The sequence below is a fragment of the Schistocerca cancellata genome, chromosome 6, assembly GCF_023864275.1.
Source record: "Schistocerca cancellata isolate TAMUIC-IGC-003103 chromosome 6, iqSchCanc2.1, whole genome shotgun sequence".
Lineage (NCBI taxonomy): Eukaryota > Metazoa > Arthropoda > Insecta > Orthoptera > Acrididae > Schistocerca > Schistocerca cancellata.
This window is the reverse complement of record NC_064631.1, coordinates 23,677,397-23,694,845: the sequence shown is the minus strand read 5'-3', so window position 1 is coordinate 23,694,845 and position 17,449 is coordinate 23,677,397. Positions and strand designations below refer to the sequence as shown.

At 38.1% G+C, this 17,449-nt stretch overlaps 2 protein-coding genes across 3 annotated transcripts in view; one reads left to right on the top strand and one right to left on the bottom strand.

Moving 5' to 3' along the window:
- LOC126088512 (glucosidase 2 subunit beta) overlaps positions 1–2,306 on the top strand; it is a 182,478-nt gene extending 180,172 nt beyond the window's left edge. The window contains exon 11 of the mRNA XM_049906658.1: positions 533–2,306. Coding sequence (XP_049762615.1) covers positions 533–670 — 138 coding nt within the window. The 3' untranslated portion in view covers positions 671–2,306. The remainder of the gene's footprint in view (positions 1–532) is intronic.
- Positions 2,307–2,420: 114 nt separating this feature from the next.
- LOC126088513 (GTPase HRas) overlaps positions 2,421–17,449 on the bottom strand; it is an 86,190-nt gene continuing 71,161 nt past the window's right edge. The window contains exons 5-7 of one of the 2 annotated variants that reach the window (XM_049906659.1): positions 17,252–17,394; positions 16,991–17,151; positions 2,421–2,534 (exon numbers count right to left, since the gene is read on the bottom strand). In XM_049906659.1, the coding sequence (XP_049762616.1) occupies positions 2,460–2,534; positions 16,991–17,151; positions 17,252–17,394 (379 nt within the window). In that variant the 3' untranslated portion in view covers positions 2,421–2,459. The remainder of the gene's footprint in view (positions 2,535–16,990; positions 17,152–17,251; positions 17,395–17,449) is intronic. The other variant, XM_049906660.1, reaches the window with a different exon arrangement.

Below are 17,449 nucleotides of genomic sequence, written 5' to 3'. Positions count from 1 at the left end.
GTCTGCATTTATCTGTTGTGGTATTGGGATCTTTAATAATATGCTTGCTGTAATATCTGGCATATTATTAAAGATCCCAATACCACAACAGATAAATGCAGACTTATTATTATTATTATTATTATTATTATTATTATTATTAAGCTGAAAATAACTGCTACTTTCACTAAGTTATGCATCACCATGAAGTGTAAGAAGCTGTATCTTGTACTTACACCTCAATCATGAAATAACAAACACATAGTTTTGAGTCATATGTATTGAAAGGTATGGTTTAATTTTTTGCGGTTTCCCTAAATTATGGTGCAACTGTGGCTCCTTTGAAATACCCAGGGTCAATTTCCAATTATTAAGCAGTTTGCACTCATGCTCAGCATTTGCCTCTTTGTTGGTGTTAAATAATATTGTGACTTCTTGTTTCTTTGTACAATAAAATAAGATGGTAATATAAGGAGACATTTAGATGCCATAAGCAACAACTTAATTAAGCAGGCTATACCATTCTGAATAATATTATTTTGTGATTTTTCAGGTGAAATTAATATGTGGCACAGAAAATTCCATCAGGTCTGTCAGTGAACCTAACAGATGTGAATACGTATTTGAATTTGTAACACCATCGATTTGCCAGTTCAGTGAACATCATGCACACGCACATGAGGAATTATAACAAAGGGTCAGACTACATTTGGGTCTGCGTGTGTATGCGAGTGTCAGTCATTCATGTTTGTGTAAGGGTTAGTGAGTGGTTCAGGGAATTAGCACAAATGAAATACATGTTTGTAAATAAACATAAGTTCAAGTATGGGAGTGAAAACACTATTGATCTCTTCATGTGATTTAGCAAATTATTTGTTCATTTATGTGTATAGTTTGCCATATTTCAGATGCTTTGTCTATGCCACTGGTTGTGCATTTGCTGCTGTCTAGCCATTCTTCAACAGTATATTTTTACTATTCAATAAGTGGTTTATGCTGTCATCTGTTATTTGTCTTAAATACCTGACATGATTAATTACCGGTTTCTGAGTAAACTCATTTTTTTACAGGAAAATTCCTACATTAACTCTTGTTACACTCAAGTAGACTGGCAAGTAGAGTGCAAAACGTACAGTAATAAGCAGTTGATTTTTACCAGTTTTAATGAAAAGTTGTGCATGTCATTCCTTAATTTTGTTTTATCATTTATAAAAAAAATCAAATGTGGCTTACGGCACACTGGGATTTGATTATCCTATTTTCAGCAGAATACTATGTGGAAAATTATACAGTATGCAATGTGTAAATAATTACTGTTAAATGAAATTTCATTTGATAGTACTAAGCAAATTTTTCTTTGCATCAAACTTGTTTAGCTGTTGAGTTGAAGTCGTACTGTTTTTGTTATCTGAAATGAATGTAATGAGCATTGGTATTGGATAACATTCCATTGTTGAATGAGTAAATTAAGTATCAGTAAAATAAAAACTTTATTTCGTTTTGAGGTACTTCTGCAGAAATTTTATCAACAACACTTTATAATGTACATACACTTTCATACTCATTTCAAAAACCATCAAAAGATATTCCATAAAATTTACGATACACGTAAGGCATACATGAAGAGATTTATGATAAAGATATGTGAAAAATATTGCAAATTATTTAAATATTTAAACAGATCATGGCTTACACGATTACAAGATGCCACACTTTTTGCTCAAATGACACAGGCAATTTCAAGTGGGTAACTTACCCCTAAAAATAGAGAACTTTAAAGACACTGAATTGTGTCTAAATACTGAATTTGAGCATTAGCCTAAATGTTTAATATAAATTCAGTGACAAGACTGCTTATAAGGACTCTTACTACTTTGGTGTCTGAGACAGAAAATTTAAATACAGCAGATTTTTTTTATATTCAGTGATGAAATGCTTTAGTCTTGGATCTGATCAAGTTAGAGAGACATTACTAGAATAAACCTGTATGAAATAAATGCTTCAAGGAATACTGTTTTATCAGCACTCGGGACTGTACATGTGAATTAAGTTCCTGAAGCACAATCATGCGAGTTAAGTTCTTTGATATATGAAAAACCTCTTCTAATTTTTTCATTTTAATAGATAAAATTTATTTAAAAAATAACAAACTTACTTTCAACATTATTACAAATACTGAGTGAAAACACTCAATGTGCCACTGTTCAACGAAGTATTTCACGTACATATAGCCTCCAAACTTGCAACACTAAATAAAAATAAAATCTTTTGTGCGATACTTGCAAGGAAGAATACTGTTTGTTTTCCACTGGCACTCTTTGTTGTTACATATGTACCAAAATGGAATGTGGAATTGAACTGCAGGTATCGTCCGCTCCAACCACTCTTTCCATGCACCTTATAATTCAAATTGAATTGCTGTCAACTTCTTGTACTATGGTGCTGATTGAGAAATCTATTCTCACATTTTGTATGGTACATTATAGTAAACAACATTGTCTCCTCCTGTAACTTATTCGCACTCTTTTTCTTTTGTCTTTCCCTCTATGCTCTTTCTGCAACAAGAAGAGAAACACTATTAAAATCTTTGTGCATACACAATTTTAAATTATATTTACAACTTAAACCATACTGTACATTTTGATTGTAGTGGTGTGTGAATCTTGTAGCAAATTAACAATATCAGCATCTATTTTTGTAAAGTGTTTTTTCAGTCCTGGATTGCTGTATGTTTCCTATATTCCACAGAATGAGTATTCAGCTTTTGCATGTGGCTACATGGAGCTGTCAGTCAAACATTAGAACTTGATGATGAATATTATATGAAAATCCTGATCATTTACATTATGACAGCTTAAAACTTTAGGCTGGTGCAGGGCTCAAACCTAGATCTGTGTGTCATAGGAAATATTCTACAAATTGTAACGCATTTCACACAACAAGCACAAATTTGGTCTTGAGTCCCAGGTCTTCACACAGTGTTAACCTGCCAGGAAATGTGATTATAGTAAAGTGAAGGTTCATGTACCGAATCGTCTTGGAGCTGCAGTTTTTCCCAGGATGATAAATACAACAGGGTACATAGCAGAATGACTGCACAGTTAGAGAAGTAGGTTAGAGATATTGATGAACTGAAGCCATGAAACAGTGTGTGTGTGTGCTCTGAATTCTGAACTGGTATAACATTCCCCACTGGATGCAAGGATTCAGGTTAGTGTCTTGGTCCTGACAGTGTCAAATTGCCAGAAAGTTTAATTATGTCTTACACTTCAATATAGGATAAAAGTAACAGCTGAAGTTAAATATAATTTACTATTTCTTCCATTTTCATGTGACTTCAAATATGTATAGTTATGAAAGATAAACGTACTTGTTTATTAAAGATAGTAAACTCTTTATGTTGGGCTAAATTTGTGTATTACTGATTCTACATACACTTATTTGTGACTCTAGAAATTTGAAAATTACCTTTAAACACACAACGATCTGAACATAAATTCTTTGCTTCAATATCCTGATTTAAGGTCAGAAATAGAAATGCAACCACTGTTTGCAAAGAAAACTAGGGCTTAATGTCTCACTGATGACGGATTCATTAGAGATGGAGCACAAGCTTGCTTTGTGGAAGAAATTAGACTGTGCTCATTCAAAGAAACCACCGTGGAATTTAGGGAAGTAATGGAAAACCTAGATCAGGATGGTTGAACAAGAAATGGAACTGCAGTCCTCCCAAGTATGAGTCCTGTATCTTACCACTGTGCTACCTCATTTAGTTACTGTTAGGAAGCAGATCTGACTAATATTGAAGTCATGCTGAGTACTAAAATGCCTATGCAATTGTTTTGGTGGTTCATCTTTCTCAATTTGTAACTAAAATGAGTACAGTCAGTGTCCCAACGTTTACATCCAGGTAAGAAAGATAAAGAGAACGGTCCATCTTAGAAGGATGCACTGGATTCTAACAATATTTAAACAGACTGCTAAACGAATGAGACTGAAGTAGTATTTACTGAAACAATTGTAAGAGCTTCTTGTCCCTCTGTAACCATGTTACATTCCATACTGAACATTGGACTATTCTGCATGAAGAAAAGTGAAGTAGTCGTATGCAACAAATTGACAGCAATGCAGACAGTTTTAAGGAGAGAATGGCAAGATTGGAAACAACACAGCACTATGTGCATGGGATTAGTATATGAGAAACTGAATATTCCCATTCACAGACTTGCTTACTTTCTTTCTTTGGGCCTTTGTCCCGCTTCAAAGTGGGGTCAGCTGTGTTATTTTGGATTCGGCAGTGTTAGTTGTAGAGGGTGGCCACATGCCCTTCCTGCCGCCGCCACCCCGGGACGTAAGTAGCTGTCGGTGTATAGTGTAAGCCATGAAATAGTGCAAACATTTTCAAATGTCTGTGAGCTGTGTAACTGAGGCAGAACATGGGGACCAGCCTGGTATTCACATAGCAGGATGTGGAAAACCGCCTAAAAACCAAATCTAGGCTGGCCGACATACCGGCCCCATCGTTAATCTGCCAGGTGGATTCGATCCAGGGCTGGCACGCCTACCCAACATGAAGCAACACATTAGCGCTCTCAGCTACTCTGGCGGGTCTCCCATGAACACACTGTACGGACATAAATACATAAATTTGAAAACAAACCTCACTGGAAAAATGAGGTATTTGTTTATTTATTTATCGTATGGATTTTTGATACGCAAAGATACATAGTGTAGATCACAATTTTAAAGTATAAAATTTTATAAACAAACATCTAGAACATTTATGTAATCCATCCACTTGGGAATTGCCTACAGAAAGTCTTCTGGTCTACCACGGCTGTCATCTGCGATGCGTGTAAAGCAGAAGACTACACATGCATCCTCGGTAACAGTAGATGAACTGACAAATATTGGTGGTCAGAAAATCTTGTGCTTGTGATCTCCTGACCATAAAACACACACACACACACACACACACACACACACACACACACACACACACACACACACAAACAAACAAACTTGTACATTCAGAGTATTGTGCACAAAATCTGAAGTAAATCAACAAAGAATTGAGATTTTTGAAACTATGACTTGCCTTCAAACAGAAGTGTGAGTGAGTGTGTGTGTGTGTGTGTGTGTGTGTGTGTGTGTGTGTGTGTAAAAATGTGTAGCTACATAAATTACTGCAAATGAAACTAGAATCAATCATTTTTACACTCTTTCTTGCCACAAGTATTTATCTGTAATTGAATCCTTAACAGCAGTTGACAGATACAAAAGACCCCCACCATAATATTTTTGAACTATACCACCATATATAAAATCATACAGGGAAGCATCTACTTCATTGTTTGGATTTTAGGAGCAAAATTACAAGCACATTCTGTGCACCTTCTTATTCTTTGACACACTCGTAAACAATTTTTCGGGTTCATGGAGCTGTGTTCCTTCAATGCAACTAATTGAAGGCCATACACATTCGCTTCATATATTTGTGAAGCATCTTCACAAATAAAAGAAGTGGAATGCGTATGGTAATAAACAAACTGCCTTCAACTAGTTGCACAGACGGAACGTACCTCCATGAATTTTTAAACAGTAATGAATGATGGATAACAGAAAAAAGTGAAGATTTTTTTTTTTCAGTGTTTTCGTACACTGGTGTCAAAAACTAAAGCAACAAACAGAAATCCTGCAAGGTTGCTTTTATTTTACCACAGAACAGTATAATCAGGTGATAGTAAAGTAGAAACAATGCAAAATATTCAAAACTTAAACAAATGCAGCATGCATAATGGTAGACAAAAATGTTCTTCATTTTTTTCCAGTTTAATGGTTTTGTACACACATTCCGACAACTCGTTAATGTGTTCAGTATCGAGTGTGCCCCCCCTCTGGCAGTAATACAAGCCTGACCACAACAGGGCGTGCTGTGTATGATGTCATCAGTCTCATGTCAAGGCAATAACGCCAATTCTTCCTGCAGAGCTGCTCGTGGATGCTGACGTGATGGAAGCCATCTCCCCAGTGCATCCCAGGCATGCTCTATGGGATTCAAATCAGGAGAGCGAGCAGGCCACACCATGCGTGCAGTATCTTTCATTTCCAAGAAAACATCAACCACCCATGCTCTATAAGATCGAGCATTATCATCCATCAATGTGAAGTCTGGGTCCACAGCATCGCACAAAAACCGTGAATGAGGTCCCGAGATCTCGTCACAATACCTGCAGCAGTTAAACCTTGCCAATTCACCCTTACAATTTCATGAATAGGGGTTCAAGTGGTAAACATAATCCCTGCCACAACCATTTGATGCAAATCATTTGTTAATCACTCTTCAGACTAAATTGGGACTCATCTGTTAAAACAATATTGGCCCACTGTTTGACCATACAAGTGGCATTTTGATAACTCCACTCTAGACGTTCCCTTCAGTTAAGATGCGTCAGAAGTAGACAGACAGCAGATATCTGCCGAAGCCTTCTGCACTCCATTTGCCTCTATACAACACATCCATCGAATGCTGCGAACTCACATCATGCAGTACTAAGGCAATACTGTCGTGCCCTTATAGCCAAATGATGGCCCTCCCCTAGGCTTTCGTACACAGTTTCGGTCTCCATAAACTGTCGCTACATCCAAGAAACAACAGAATGAATCACACTAAGCCACTGGACCACATCAGTTTGCCACTGTCCTGCTTCCATTCTTTCTGTGGCCCTCCACCGCAGAAAGCCTGACAGGCATCATCTCTGGGCAATACTACAGTCTGTGATGGTGTACACAGCAATTGTGGGTGTGGGACTACCCACTTCATTTTACAGGTACCCTGACATCATCGTTGGCAGGTTGTCCATTGACCGGAATGTCATCTTCCATGCAGAACAAGATCGTACACACAACTGGTTGACAATCTGTATGATTGTATTGTGAATTAGACATGGGATGGGGAAATAACAGTTTGTTGCTTTAATTTTGGACACCAGTGTAGATGTATTTGTACAATGTGGTACGACACTCCATCCCAGAATGTAAAATCATTTAGGACAGTTTCCAGAATATAGTCCAAATATCCTATTGTTATTACGCATGCTTGGAAACAAATGGCCAGTGAAATTTGAACAGTATTACGTACTCTAAACAAACAGTTTTGGTACTGCAAAGAATAGCATGCCTGTGTTGGCTGCTATCCACTTGAGATTCGTGCCGATCTGCGGCAGATTGCTTTTGATTGGCTGGCGTAAGGAGAATTGACAACATCGTCTTGGTTTGCTAGAAACGTACAGCACTGCTTCCAAAATGCTTACAGAATAATGTGGGGGCTGTGCTTCGAAAACGTCGCTCGGTGCACTCACCTACCGATCCGATTGGCTGAAAGATACACAATAGGGCCCCTGGGCTAATGACTATATCGGTTGGATCCTAGATGACTGGAAACCATGGCCTGGTAAGATGAGTCCCGGGCTACAATTGCTCACGATTGGTTTGAAGAACACTCGAGACAATTAGAGCAAGCAGTTTGGCCACCCAGATCGCCCAATATGGATCCCACTGAACATAATGAAGAGATCAGTATGCTGCACAAAATCTTGCACCATCAACACTTTCACAATTATGAATGGCTCAATATTTCTGCAGGGGACTTCCGACGACTTGCTGAGTTCATGCCGTGGTGTCGAGTTACTGCACTATGCTGGGCAAAAGGAGGTATCCCAGTGCGCATCTAAAATGGGTGTACTCTGTGTCCGAACTATTATTAGAGTACTGAGGAAAAATTTGAAGTACATGCGTCAAGTGCTTCTTGACGTCTCTGGTAACAATGTTTACCGTATTTACTCGAATCTAAGCCGCACTTTTTTTCCGGTTTTTGTAATCCAAAAACCGCCTGCGGCTTAGAATCAAGTGCAAAGTAAGCGGAAGTTCTGAAAAATGATGGTAGGTGCCGCCACAACTAACTTCTGCCGTCGAATATATGTAGCGCAGGCAGAAAGATAAATACTAGAGCCAAAACCTCTGCGTCAGTACATAAATTTAAAAAAAAAAGGTGGAAGACGAGTTTTTTTTTTCTCCGCCCCGAGTTTTGACCATTGCATTTTCAGACATTATCCAACGAAGTAAATACAAATGCCGTATTGTTCATCTTCGAATGTGGCAGCATTTCAATGTACTACGAAAATCCGACTGGCAAAACTGTTTGGGATGTTTGTCAATATGGCCAACTCTACGTTCTGAATTTTTTTCCTACATGTGAAAAGAGATGGTCGCAAATAGGAACTTTTATGAATTGTGAATCATATGCAGTATTCTCTTCACCATAAGAATAATACGAATATAAACATTTTTCCATGTATTCTTTCGTGTTGCTGCTACCTCATTTAAATTCTGTCTGCCTAATAAACTACGAAACTAGAGTGAGACAACAGCAAACGTGGAAGAATATACATATCATGTCATGTTTATATTCATATTATTCTTATGCCTAATAGTGATACAGTCAGAAATGAAGCACGGCAATTGACTAGATTTTTAAATCTAAGACGACTCTAATTTCTGTGCAGAATGTAATGTACGAAAGAGGCGTCTGCAAAGATTTTCAAACGGAGAAAAATTTTCGCTAAACTCTCATTCAGAACATCTTCTATCATAAGCAATCTATTATTTGGTTCTTGCTGATCATTATCAAAGAAAGCAGCAAAGAAAACAAAGAGCAGTCTCTTGCCATTGTTTCGCTGATGAGACGATTCCCTTATATATATATATATAAAAAAAAGGCGGTAGCGCGCACAAATGCAAGCCATGCCGCGAGCGGTGGCAGGTCATAGACACTCATTATCAGAATGTGACAAACAATGCATGACACAGTAAAATAATGCATTTTCAGCTTAGAGTGACGTAAACACCTATAACGAAGAGAACGGCACTTATCAGATCAAAGAAAAATAAGCAATCAATTCAAACCAGACGAAGCACGTGAAAAAGGAAGGGTACCCGTATAAATACTGACGGAGCGCCTGACGCATAGCAATGGCTACCTGGTAAAGCTTAACTGCTAAGCTTACGACTCGAACCAAACTACTGTAGCTGTACCGTCATTCATTCAACCTAAATTGTGTCTCATATTACTATGGACCAACTTTGTTTCGATTTTGTTTCTCCCCCCTTGAATTTCGAGTCTCAAATTTCAGGTGCGGCTTAGAATCGGGAAAATTTTTTTTCCTTGATTTCGAGTCTCATTTTTCGGGTGCGGCTTAGATTCGAGTAAATACGGTAACTACAACTTGTCTTTACACAGTAGTATAGATTAGAAGTTACATTACATTTTTAGGGTGATAAATCATCAAAGAAAAATTTGAAACGTAAATGTTGTTCACAACATACATTTTATGAAATCAGTTTTGACGTGAAAACTTTTTTTTTTTTTTTTTTTAACTGAATCATTGAGATGAAAACAAGAGCATTGAATTGCTGATGCATAGTCAAATGTACTTTAATTGGATCTTCTCTTGAAAATTCTTACTGTTGCTGTTACAGGAGCACTTTGTAGTATTTTAATTAGATTACTGACTTGACAATAGAAATATACATCACGCTGTTGAGCAAGAGTTGTAGATTTGAGTGGAATGATCTTCATAGCACACGTTACCATTACTTCACCTTCCTCATTGGTGAATGTCTCATCATACAATCAGATATCTGCTTGGCACTCCACGAATACACCAACTGAATTGTTGTTTGCAACATATGGTTTTAATGTTGTTTCCTAGAGTTTTGCACAAAGCTATTGCGTTAATTTCCCTGAAATGGAACAAGAAGTTATTGTAATTTCTTGACTGTACCCTTCTACTCTACTAGTAAATCTTTAGACACGGTTTTCTTTTTTTCCTCCAGCGCACTCAGGTGAGATACTCTAGGAACTTGGAAGGGTTATCTACCTCCTCATACTCACACAGTTTGGGACCTGTCCCACCCTACCCCCTGGTTCGGATGCATTTATTGCCGGTAACTTTTTCACTATTGCGTCACCTGTATCATTGTGTTATGATCAGAATTCCTCAGTCACCATAATAGCTTGAAGCCATCTGATTGAAATATTGGAAGAACTAATGATGTTCTAGTTGCATGCTTGAAATAATACTCTTGTGCATTAAAAGTTTGTTTTCGTTATGTATTGCTGCTTTAGTGTTTTTTTACAGGATGAAGCAGCCAATGTGTTCTGAGAAGTGTTTCTTAAAATTTCAACCTGTTTACATTATTTTATCCACAATGGCTTGACAAACCACCTCTTTGTCTTTTTTTTTTTTTTCAGGATATATATATGTAACTGAAGAATAAAACTGCAACCATTCAGACTTTTTGAATGAATTATTTACTTCGCCACGATTAGTTTGGGCCTAGGCCTAGCATCAGATGGCAGTGAGAAATTCTCCTAAAAATATCACACTTTTTTTCCTGTAATATAACAGCAAATTCTACCAAATTCTGTACACTTTATTTATTTTACGCTCTCACGGTGTGTAATAAATAACTGCTTTCTAGCACCTATGCTATTAAGTGATGCTGATTTCTGGAAATTTGCAAACAAGAGTGGAAGATGATGCATAACACACAACGAAAGTCACATGTTTAAAATATTCATTTTTGTGAACACAAGTATGAAAGATAACTTAGACACAAAGCTTGAAGGTAAAGCCAAGAGATGAAAAGTGCTCAGTTTTCCTCAAGAAAGCAACTGGAAATTGGAAAAGGTAGTTTTGCAGTCAAACTGGACAAGAAAAAAAACTGCAATTTAATTTCTGTGATTCGCTAGACATCCATCATGGAGTTAATAGATTCTATTTGGGAGACTATCACAATTTGAAATGGTTGCAAGAGATGACCATTATGACACGTAAAAGTAAACAAACAACATTTTAAAAAATTAATAACGGGAGATGAGTTCAATCATTATCATTTGTGTCTTCTACACTGATGTTATCCATCAACTGCATCAAAAGTACACAATACAGAAAAGTACCTGATTTATACTTTAGGCAATCTGTTGTTAGAGTGAAATGCACAAGACTTTCTGATAAGTCATTCCAAAGATGTTCTCTATGGATAAATTAATATTCATATAAGGTGTCAGTGAAAAGGAGAATTTGTAAGTGCAATGAACAGGTGCATAAGTCTTGCTGGCTTAAACACTGGGAATATCCAGGCAAGACACCTGCTGCATCTTGTCCACTTTTTAACATGTTAGTGGCGAGTTGGGTATCGCACGTAACAGTGCAGAATTACATAAGAACTCCAATTATGCAGACTGCAATTATACAGATCACTTCGAGGAAAATGAAATTTGTAGTGTATGGCTAAAATGGTTGGTGGTGTTCAATAGTTATTATAGTATACTGTAAATTGCTTTATCACTCTAATATCAATCCACAGCGAATATAATAAAACATGAAGTCTTCCCATAAACAATTAACACAGTATGCACATTGCTGAGTTTCTGGTCCCCGTCATTCAGTGCTGTCTACATCAAACTGTGTCATGACCTTAAGGTTAACATTGATTTGTCTCTATATGTTCCATCTTTGCATGTGTTTTAATTTACTATGTGGCTTATGTATTCCAAAAGGTAATGTGAATTATTTTTTGCAGACAGAATAAAAGTCCTTGAACTACTGGACAAAGGTATGAGTGGTAAACAGTTACCCGAGAGAACAACAATTATTTCAGGCATTAAGAAAGTCCTTTGTTTTAAACTTTGTCTGTCCTTAAAAATGAAGATGCGAGTACATCAAGAAAAGCAATGAAAGCAGCAGAAAACAAAGAGCTTAAAGAGGTAGTATTCTAGCTGTTTTTGCAGCAGTGAGCATTAGGGAACCCTCTTTCAGGGTCAACTGTTTGTGAAAAATCAAAACTTTTAGCCGAGAAAAATTTACAGTTTGTCTTCATTTAAAGCCAGTAATGGCTTGCTACAGAATTTCAAGGCAAGGCATGTTATTTGCGAATTTGACTTAAGTGGTTTAAAATTAGCAGCAGATCCAAAAGCAGCAGAAAATTTTGTTCAAAATTGAAGCATAATCCTATGACACTGAATTTTTATAAAGCACAGATGCGACAGGCTTTATTTGGAAGGTTTTGCCTGAACCAACTAAAGCTTCTGAAGGGGGAACAAGTACTCCTGGCCATAAGGTTAGCAAAGATGTTACCATGGTGAACTGTGGAAATTCTATGAGAAAATGATTGCTACTTAGTTTTGCAAATGGTACAATTGAATTTTCACACCTAAAAGTAAAAAAATACCAAAAGATTATAGGGAAAGAAGGCATTAAGGTAAAGTTAAACCTAGGCAATGCACCCATCCACCAAAAGCCTTCTTGACAGAGAAATTGGATGTTTCAAAACACTTCCTGCTGCCAAATGTAACTGGTTTGCTGTAGAAAATGGACCAATCTGTTAGTGAAATTATGAAACAACATTACAGAAGACAGGTGTTGAGGAAGCTTTTGATAAAAATGGAAATGAAGAAGGTATTGCGGCTAATCAGCAGATATTGAATTTAAAAGGCTGCTCCTACATGGTGGTCGAAGAATGGAATTCGGTGAAGACAACCACATCAGAAAGAGCTTGATATAAATTGAAAGGATTTCCAACCAAAGACAAGGTACAGAAAGACAAAGATGGGGAAAGAACAAGTGTGAAAAGGGGGAGAAAGAAATACAGCATAGGATGAAATATCACTTGAGACATAAGAGAGATAATTTTGAAAATTCCTTGACATTCTGACTGCAGAGCAGAAGAAATTCAAGTGGCTTGCTTGTGATTCTTGAGACCCTGGATTCCAAATTCTCAGTGACAATGAAATCATTCAAGTGTAACCAGACACAGGATCATCAGCTGGTGAGGCATTTGCGTGTCTTGACACTGTGCTAACACGCATGGTGCAGCAGCCTTAGTGTTACCATACATACTGCTGCTCACCATCAAGCAGATGTGAGATTTGGCTACATGAAAACGATTGAAGACAGCAAAACAACTGAATCTGAACGATTTGTTCAAGAACTGAAACTGTATGTAAGTGCAGTATTGTACAAAATCTAAACAACATTGCTTTGAAAACATTAAAATTAATATTATCGTAGTATATGTATACATAAATTTAGCTTTAAAAAAGAAAGAAATGACCTGCTTTAATGATTTATCCAACTATCTGGATATTTCATTACCCAGATCAGTTCTGGTCTGAGTCACTGGATAATTGGAGTTCTACTCTATGCTCACCACTTTTTTCAGCGATGTGAATATTTTGGGCAGTAGCTGCTGAGGTTCTCTCTGTAGTCTTGACACAGTCGTAAAAACTTTCATTTTTTATTTTTTAGGAAACTGTGTAGTTTTCTGTTTCATTCTAGATAGTGATTCATAAATATTACCAAAGTCCACAAGATATACTTCTGGTCATTCAAATTGCTACACCAGGAAGTACAGCAAATATATACAGTACAGTATGAATAAACTCAAATTATCTGGTAAGTGATTTGGGGGTAAGGTGCAAAATTTACTACACAGATCTGCACCCTCTAATGACAAAAATGGCTCTAACCCAGCTGGACATTGAGTCTTAACCGATCTTGGATGGCAGTTACGGGTACATACAGTATATGCTTTCATGGTCTGTATTTGTGTCCTGATGTCCAGAAAACAAAATTCACCACAAGAAGTTATGGGTACATTATTCCTTGCTGATTCAAGTCTGCCTGAGTTGTGGCATGCCAGTCTCTTTCAGCAACCGATGATGATGCAGGTTTTTAATGAGTAAATGATATGGGGAATGTGATACCCCATGTAGCAGTGGAACAAGGTAGGTCTGGATGGCAAGGAAACATGAGGTCTTGTGTTATATTGTTGGCAAAAGAACATAACAGCGACTTAAGATATAGCACAGGCATTGGCCATATCAAAAATTTGATGCTTGTTGTCCAAATCACCACCTGGTAATGGGCATGTATGAAAATGACAAATGCAGTCTGACAATGTTTGTTCCACTTGGAGCCTCCACACATCCACATGTCCATCATGATGCTGTGTGTTGTACTACGATACGTCTGAAAAGATAACATGGTAGGTGCCACTGCAGGATCCAGTGTTGTGTGCACCACAGTCAGTGCACCTCTCTGCTGCTGCATCTAGGGAAGCCACAACTGTCACTTCGTTGATAGTCCTTAGTGTTCCAGACATAATTGCACTATCTGTGTGGACACTTGTCTTGCTGCTAACAAGCCCATTTCATGACTCAAGATATGTGTTCTGGCTGTACAATCTTGTACGTCCAAGTGAACCACATATCTGTCCTCTTAGGCACTAGTTACATAGGGGCAGAGAGATGCTTCATGGCGTTGGATATGGTGCTCCTGAACTCATAAATTCCATGTTCAAATTAGTCTTGAGATTTTGATTAACACAAGCAACAATATTGTGAAATTATAAACTACTGTCTTGATAGGCCACCATCCAGCTGCAGCTGAATCCCACCAAAGGCTGGTAGACATTTCTCTTATACAGGGTGTTACAAAAAGGTACGGCCAAACTTTCAGGAAACATTCCTCACACACACAGAAAGAAAATATGTTATGTGGACATGTGTCTGGAAAGGCTTACTTTCCATGTTAGAGCTCATTTTATTACTTCTCTTCAAATCACATTAATCATGGAATGGAAACACACAGCAACAGAATGTACCAGCGTGACTTCAAACACTTTGTTACAGGAAATGTTCAAAATGTCCTCCGTTAGCGAGGATACATGCATCCACCCTCCGTCGCATGGAATTCCTGATGCGCTGATGCAGCCCTGGAGAATGGCGTATTGTATCACAGCCGTTCACAGTACGAGCACGAAGAGTCTCTACATTTGGTACCGGGGGTGCGTAGACAAGAGCTTTCAAATGCCCCAATAAATGAAAGTCAAGAGGGTTGAAATCAGGAGAGCGTGGAGGCCATGGAATTGGTCCGCCTCTACCAATCCATCGGTCACCGAATCTGTTGTTGAGAAGCGTACGAACACTTCGACTGAAATGTGCAGGAGTTCCATCGTGCATGAACCACATGTTGTGTCGTACTTGTAAAGGCACATGTTCTAGCAGCAGAGGTAGAGTATCCCGTATGAAATCACGATAACGTGCTCCATTGAGCGTAGGTGGAAGAACATGGGGCCCGATCAAGACATCACCAACAATGCCTGCCCAAACATTCACAGAAAATCTGTGTTGATGACGTGGTTGCACAATTGCATGCAGATTCTTGTCAGCCCACACATGTTGATTGTGAAAATTTACAATTTGATCACGTTGGAATGAAGCCTCATCCGTAAACAGAACATTTGCATTGAAATGAGGATTGATACATTGTTGGATGAACCATTCGCAGAAGTGTACCCGTGGAAGCCAATTAGCTGCTGATAGTGCCTGCACACAATGTACATGGTACAGAAACAACTGGGTCTCCCGTAGCACTCTCCATACAGTGTCGTGGTCAACGTTACCTTGTACAGCAGCAACTTCTCTGATGCTGACATTAGGGTTATTGTCAACTGCACGAAGAATTGTCTCGTCCATTGCAGGTGTCCCGTCGTTCTAGGTCTTCCCCAGTTGCGAGTCATAGGCTGCAATGTTCCGTTCTCCCTAAGACGCTGATCAATTGCTTCGAACGTCTTCCTGTCGGGACACCTTCGTTCTGGAAATCTGTCTCGATACAAACGTACCGCGCCACGGCTATTGCCCCGTGCTAATCCATACACCAAATGGGCATCTGCCAACTCCGCATTTGTAAACATTGCACTGACTGCAAAACCATATTCGTGATGAACACTAACCTGTTGATGCTATGTACTGATGTGCTTGATGCTAGTACTGTAGAGCAATGAGTCGCATGTCAACACAAGCACCGAAGTCAACATTACGTTCCTTCAATTGGGCCAACCGGCAGTGAATCGAGAAAGTACAGTACATACTGACGAAACTAAAATGAGCTCTAACATGCACATAACATCGTTTCTTTATTTGTGTGTGAGGAATGTTTCCTGAAAGTTTGGCCGTACCTTTTTGTAACACCCTGTATACACATTGCAGATGATATTAGTCCTACCTATTTTGTGTGGTTGCATTGAAATGCTAATCATTTGCACATTGAAACATGTAGTACATTTCATGCCAATCTGATGTCTGCTCTATGCCCCCTTCGAAGTACTGCAATTATAATGGCCAGGAATGTACTACTATACAGAGTCAAAAGTCAAAGCTATCGCACCACAATATCTACCCTAATCACACAAATGCCACTGCAAACATGTGTTGGTTAATGTATGTTGGTGACCACTTGTCGTCTTGATAGCTCTGTTTCTCTATTTTGTCCACAGCATGAGGGTTATGTCCTATTTTTATATGCCTCATTTTAGGGTTTGTGAGTGATGGAAAAATACAGAACTTCACTCATATTACTTAGGATGTTTATTTACAACCCTAAAAAGCTTTCTGGCAATTGCCATTGAGAAATCGGCTAATTTCCCTTGCTACAGACATTTTGTATCAAACTGCAGTAATCCACGAGTATGGTAGTTTTCATCATCAGACCATGGAACTTCTGATGCTTTACATGGACCTTTTGTGAAAATCCTGACACTGCATTCATCACTTATCCTTGTACTCACTACCTGTTCAACTTATTCAGAATCTCTCCAAATCGCTCTCTCCCCCCCCTCCCAGTCACCCACTCGTCGATTGACATGACCGATAGTTGATTTGGATTTTACTTACCAGTGTGTTATGTACTCGGGAATTTCATTGCCTTTCCAGACAGTTCACACATGTCCAATGCATTCTATTTCAAATTCTCTTTTCGAAGTTTGCATAGACGTATACATCATCTAAACTACACACTATTAGCTTAAAATCATTTCTTATTTCTTGTCTGGTATTTCACTGAGCCACTCAAACAAATATAAGGAAAGATCCCAAAGTGATACTCACATCCTTCCGGATTTCTCTGACAAGAGTATAAAAGGCGTCGTCAACACCAAGTCGTGTTTTGGCTGAGGTTTCAACAAATGGTATCATATACTGCCGGGCAACCTCCTGTGCTTGGCTTATATCAACAGCCCGAGTTGGGAGATCACATTTATTTCCAACTACTGTAAAGCATAATACAAAAGAAAATTTCTAATAGTTATCAGAATTTGAATAATTTTGTAACTACAATGTATATATATCATCATTCACAGCATTACTTACAAACCATTGGTACCTCCTCAGCATCTTTCACCCTCTTTATCTGTTCCCTGTACATGCTGATATCTTCGAAAGACTTGGCATTATTTACAGCAAATACCAGTAAGAAGCCTTCTCCTGTTCTCATGTACTGATCTCGCATTGCACTGAAAATGGAATTTTTAACATAATGCATCATTTAGAACTATGCTGCAACAATGA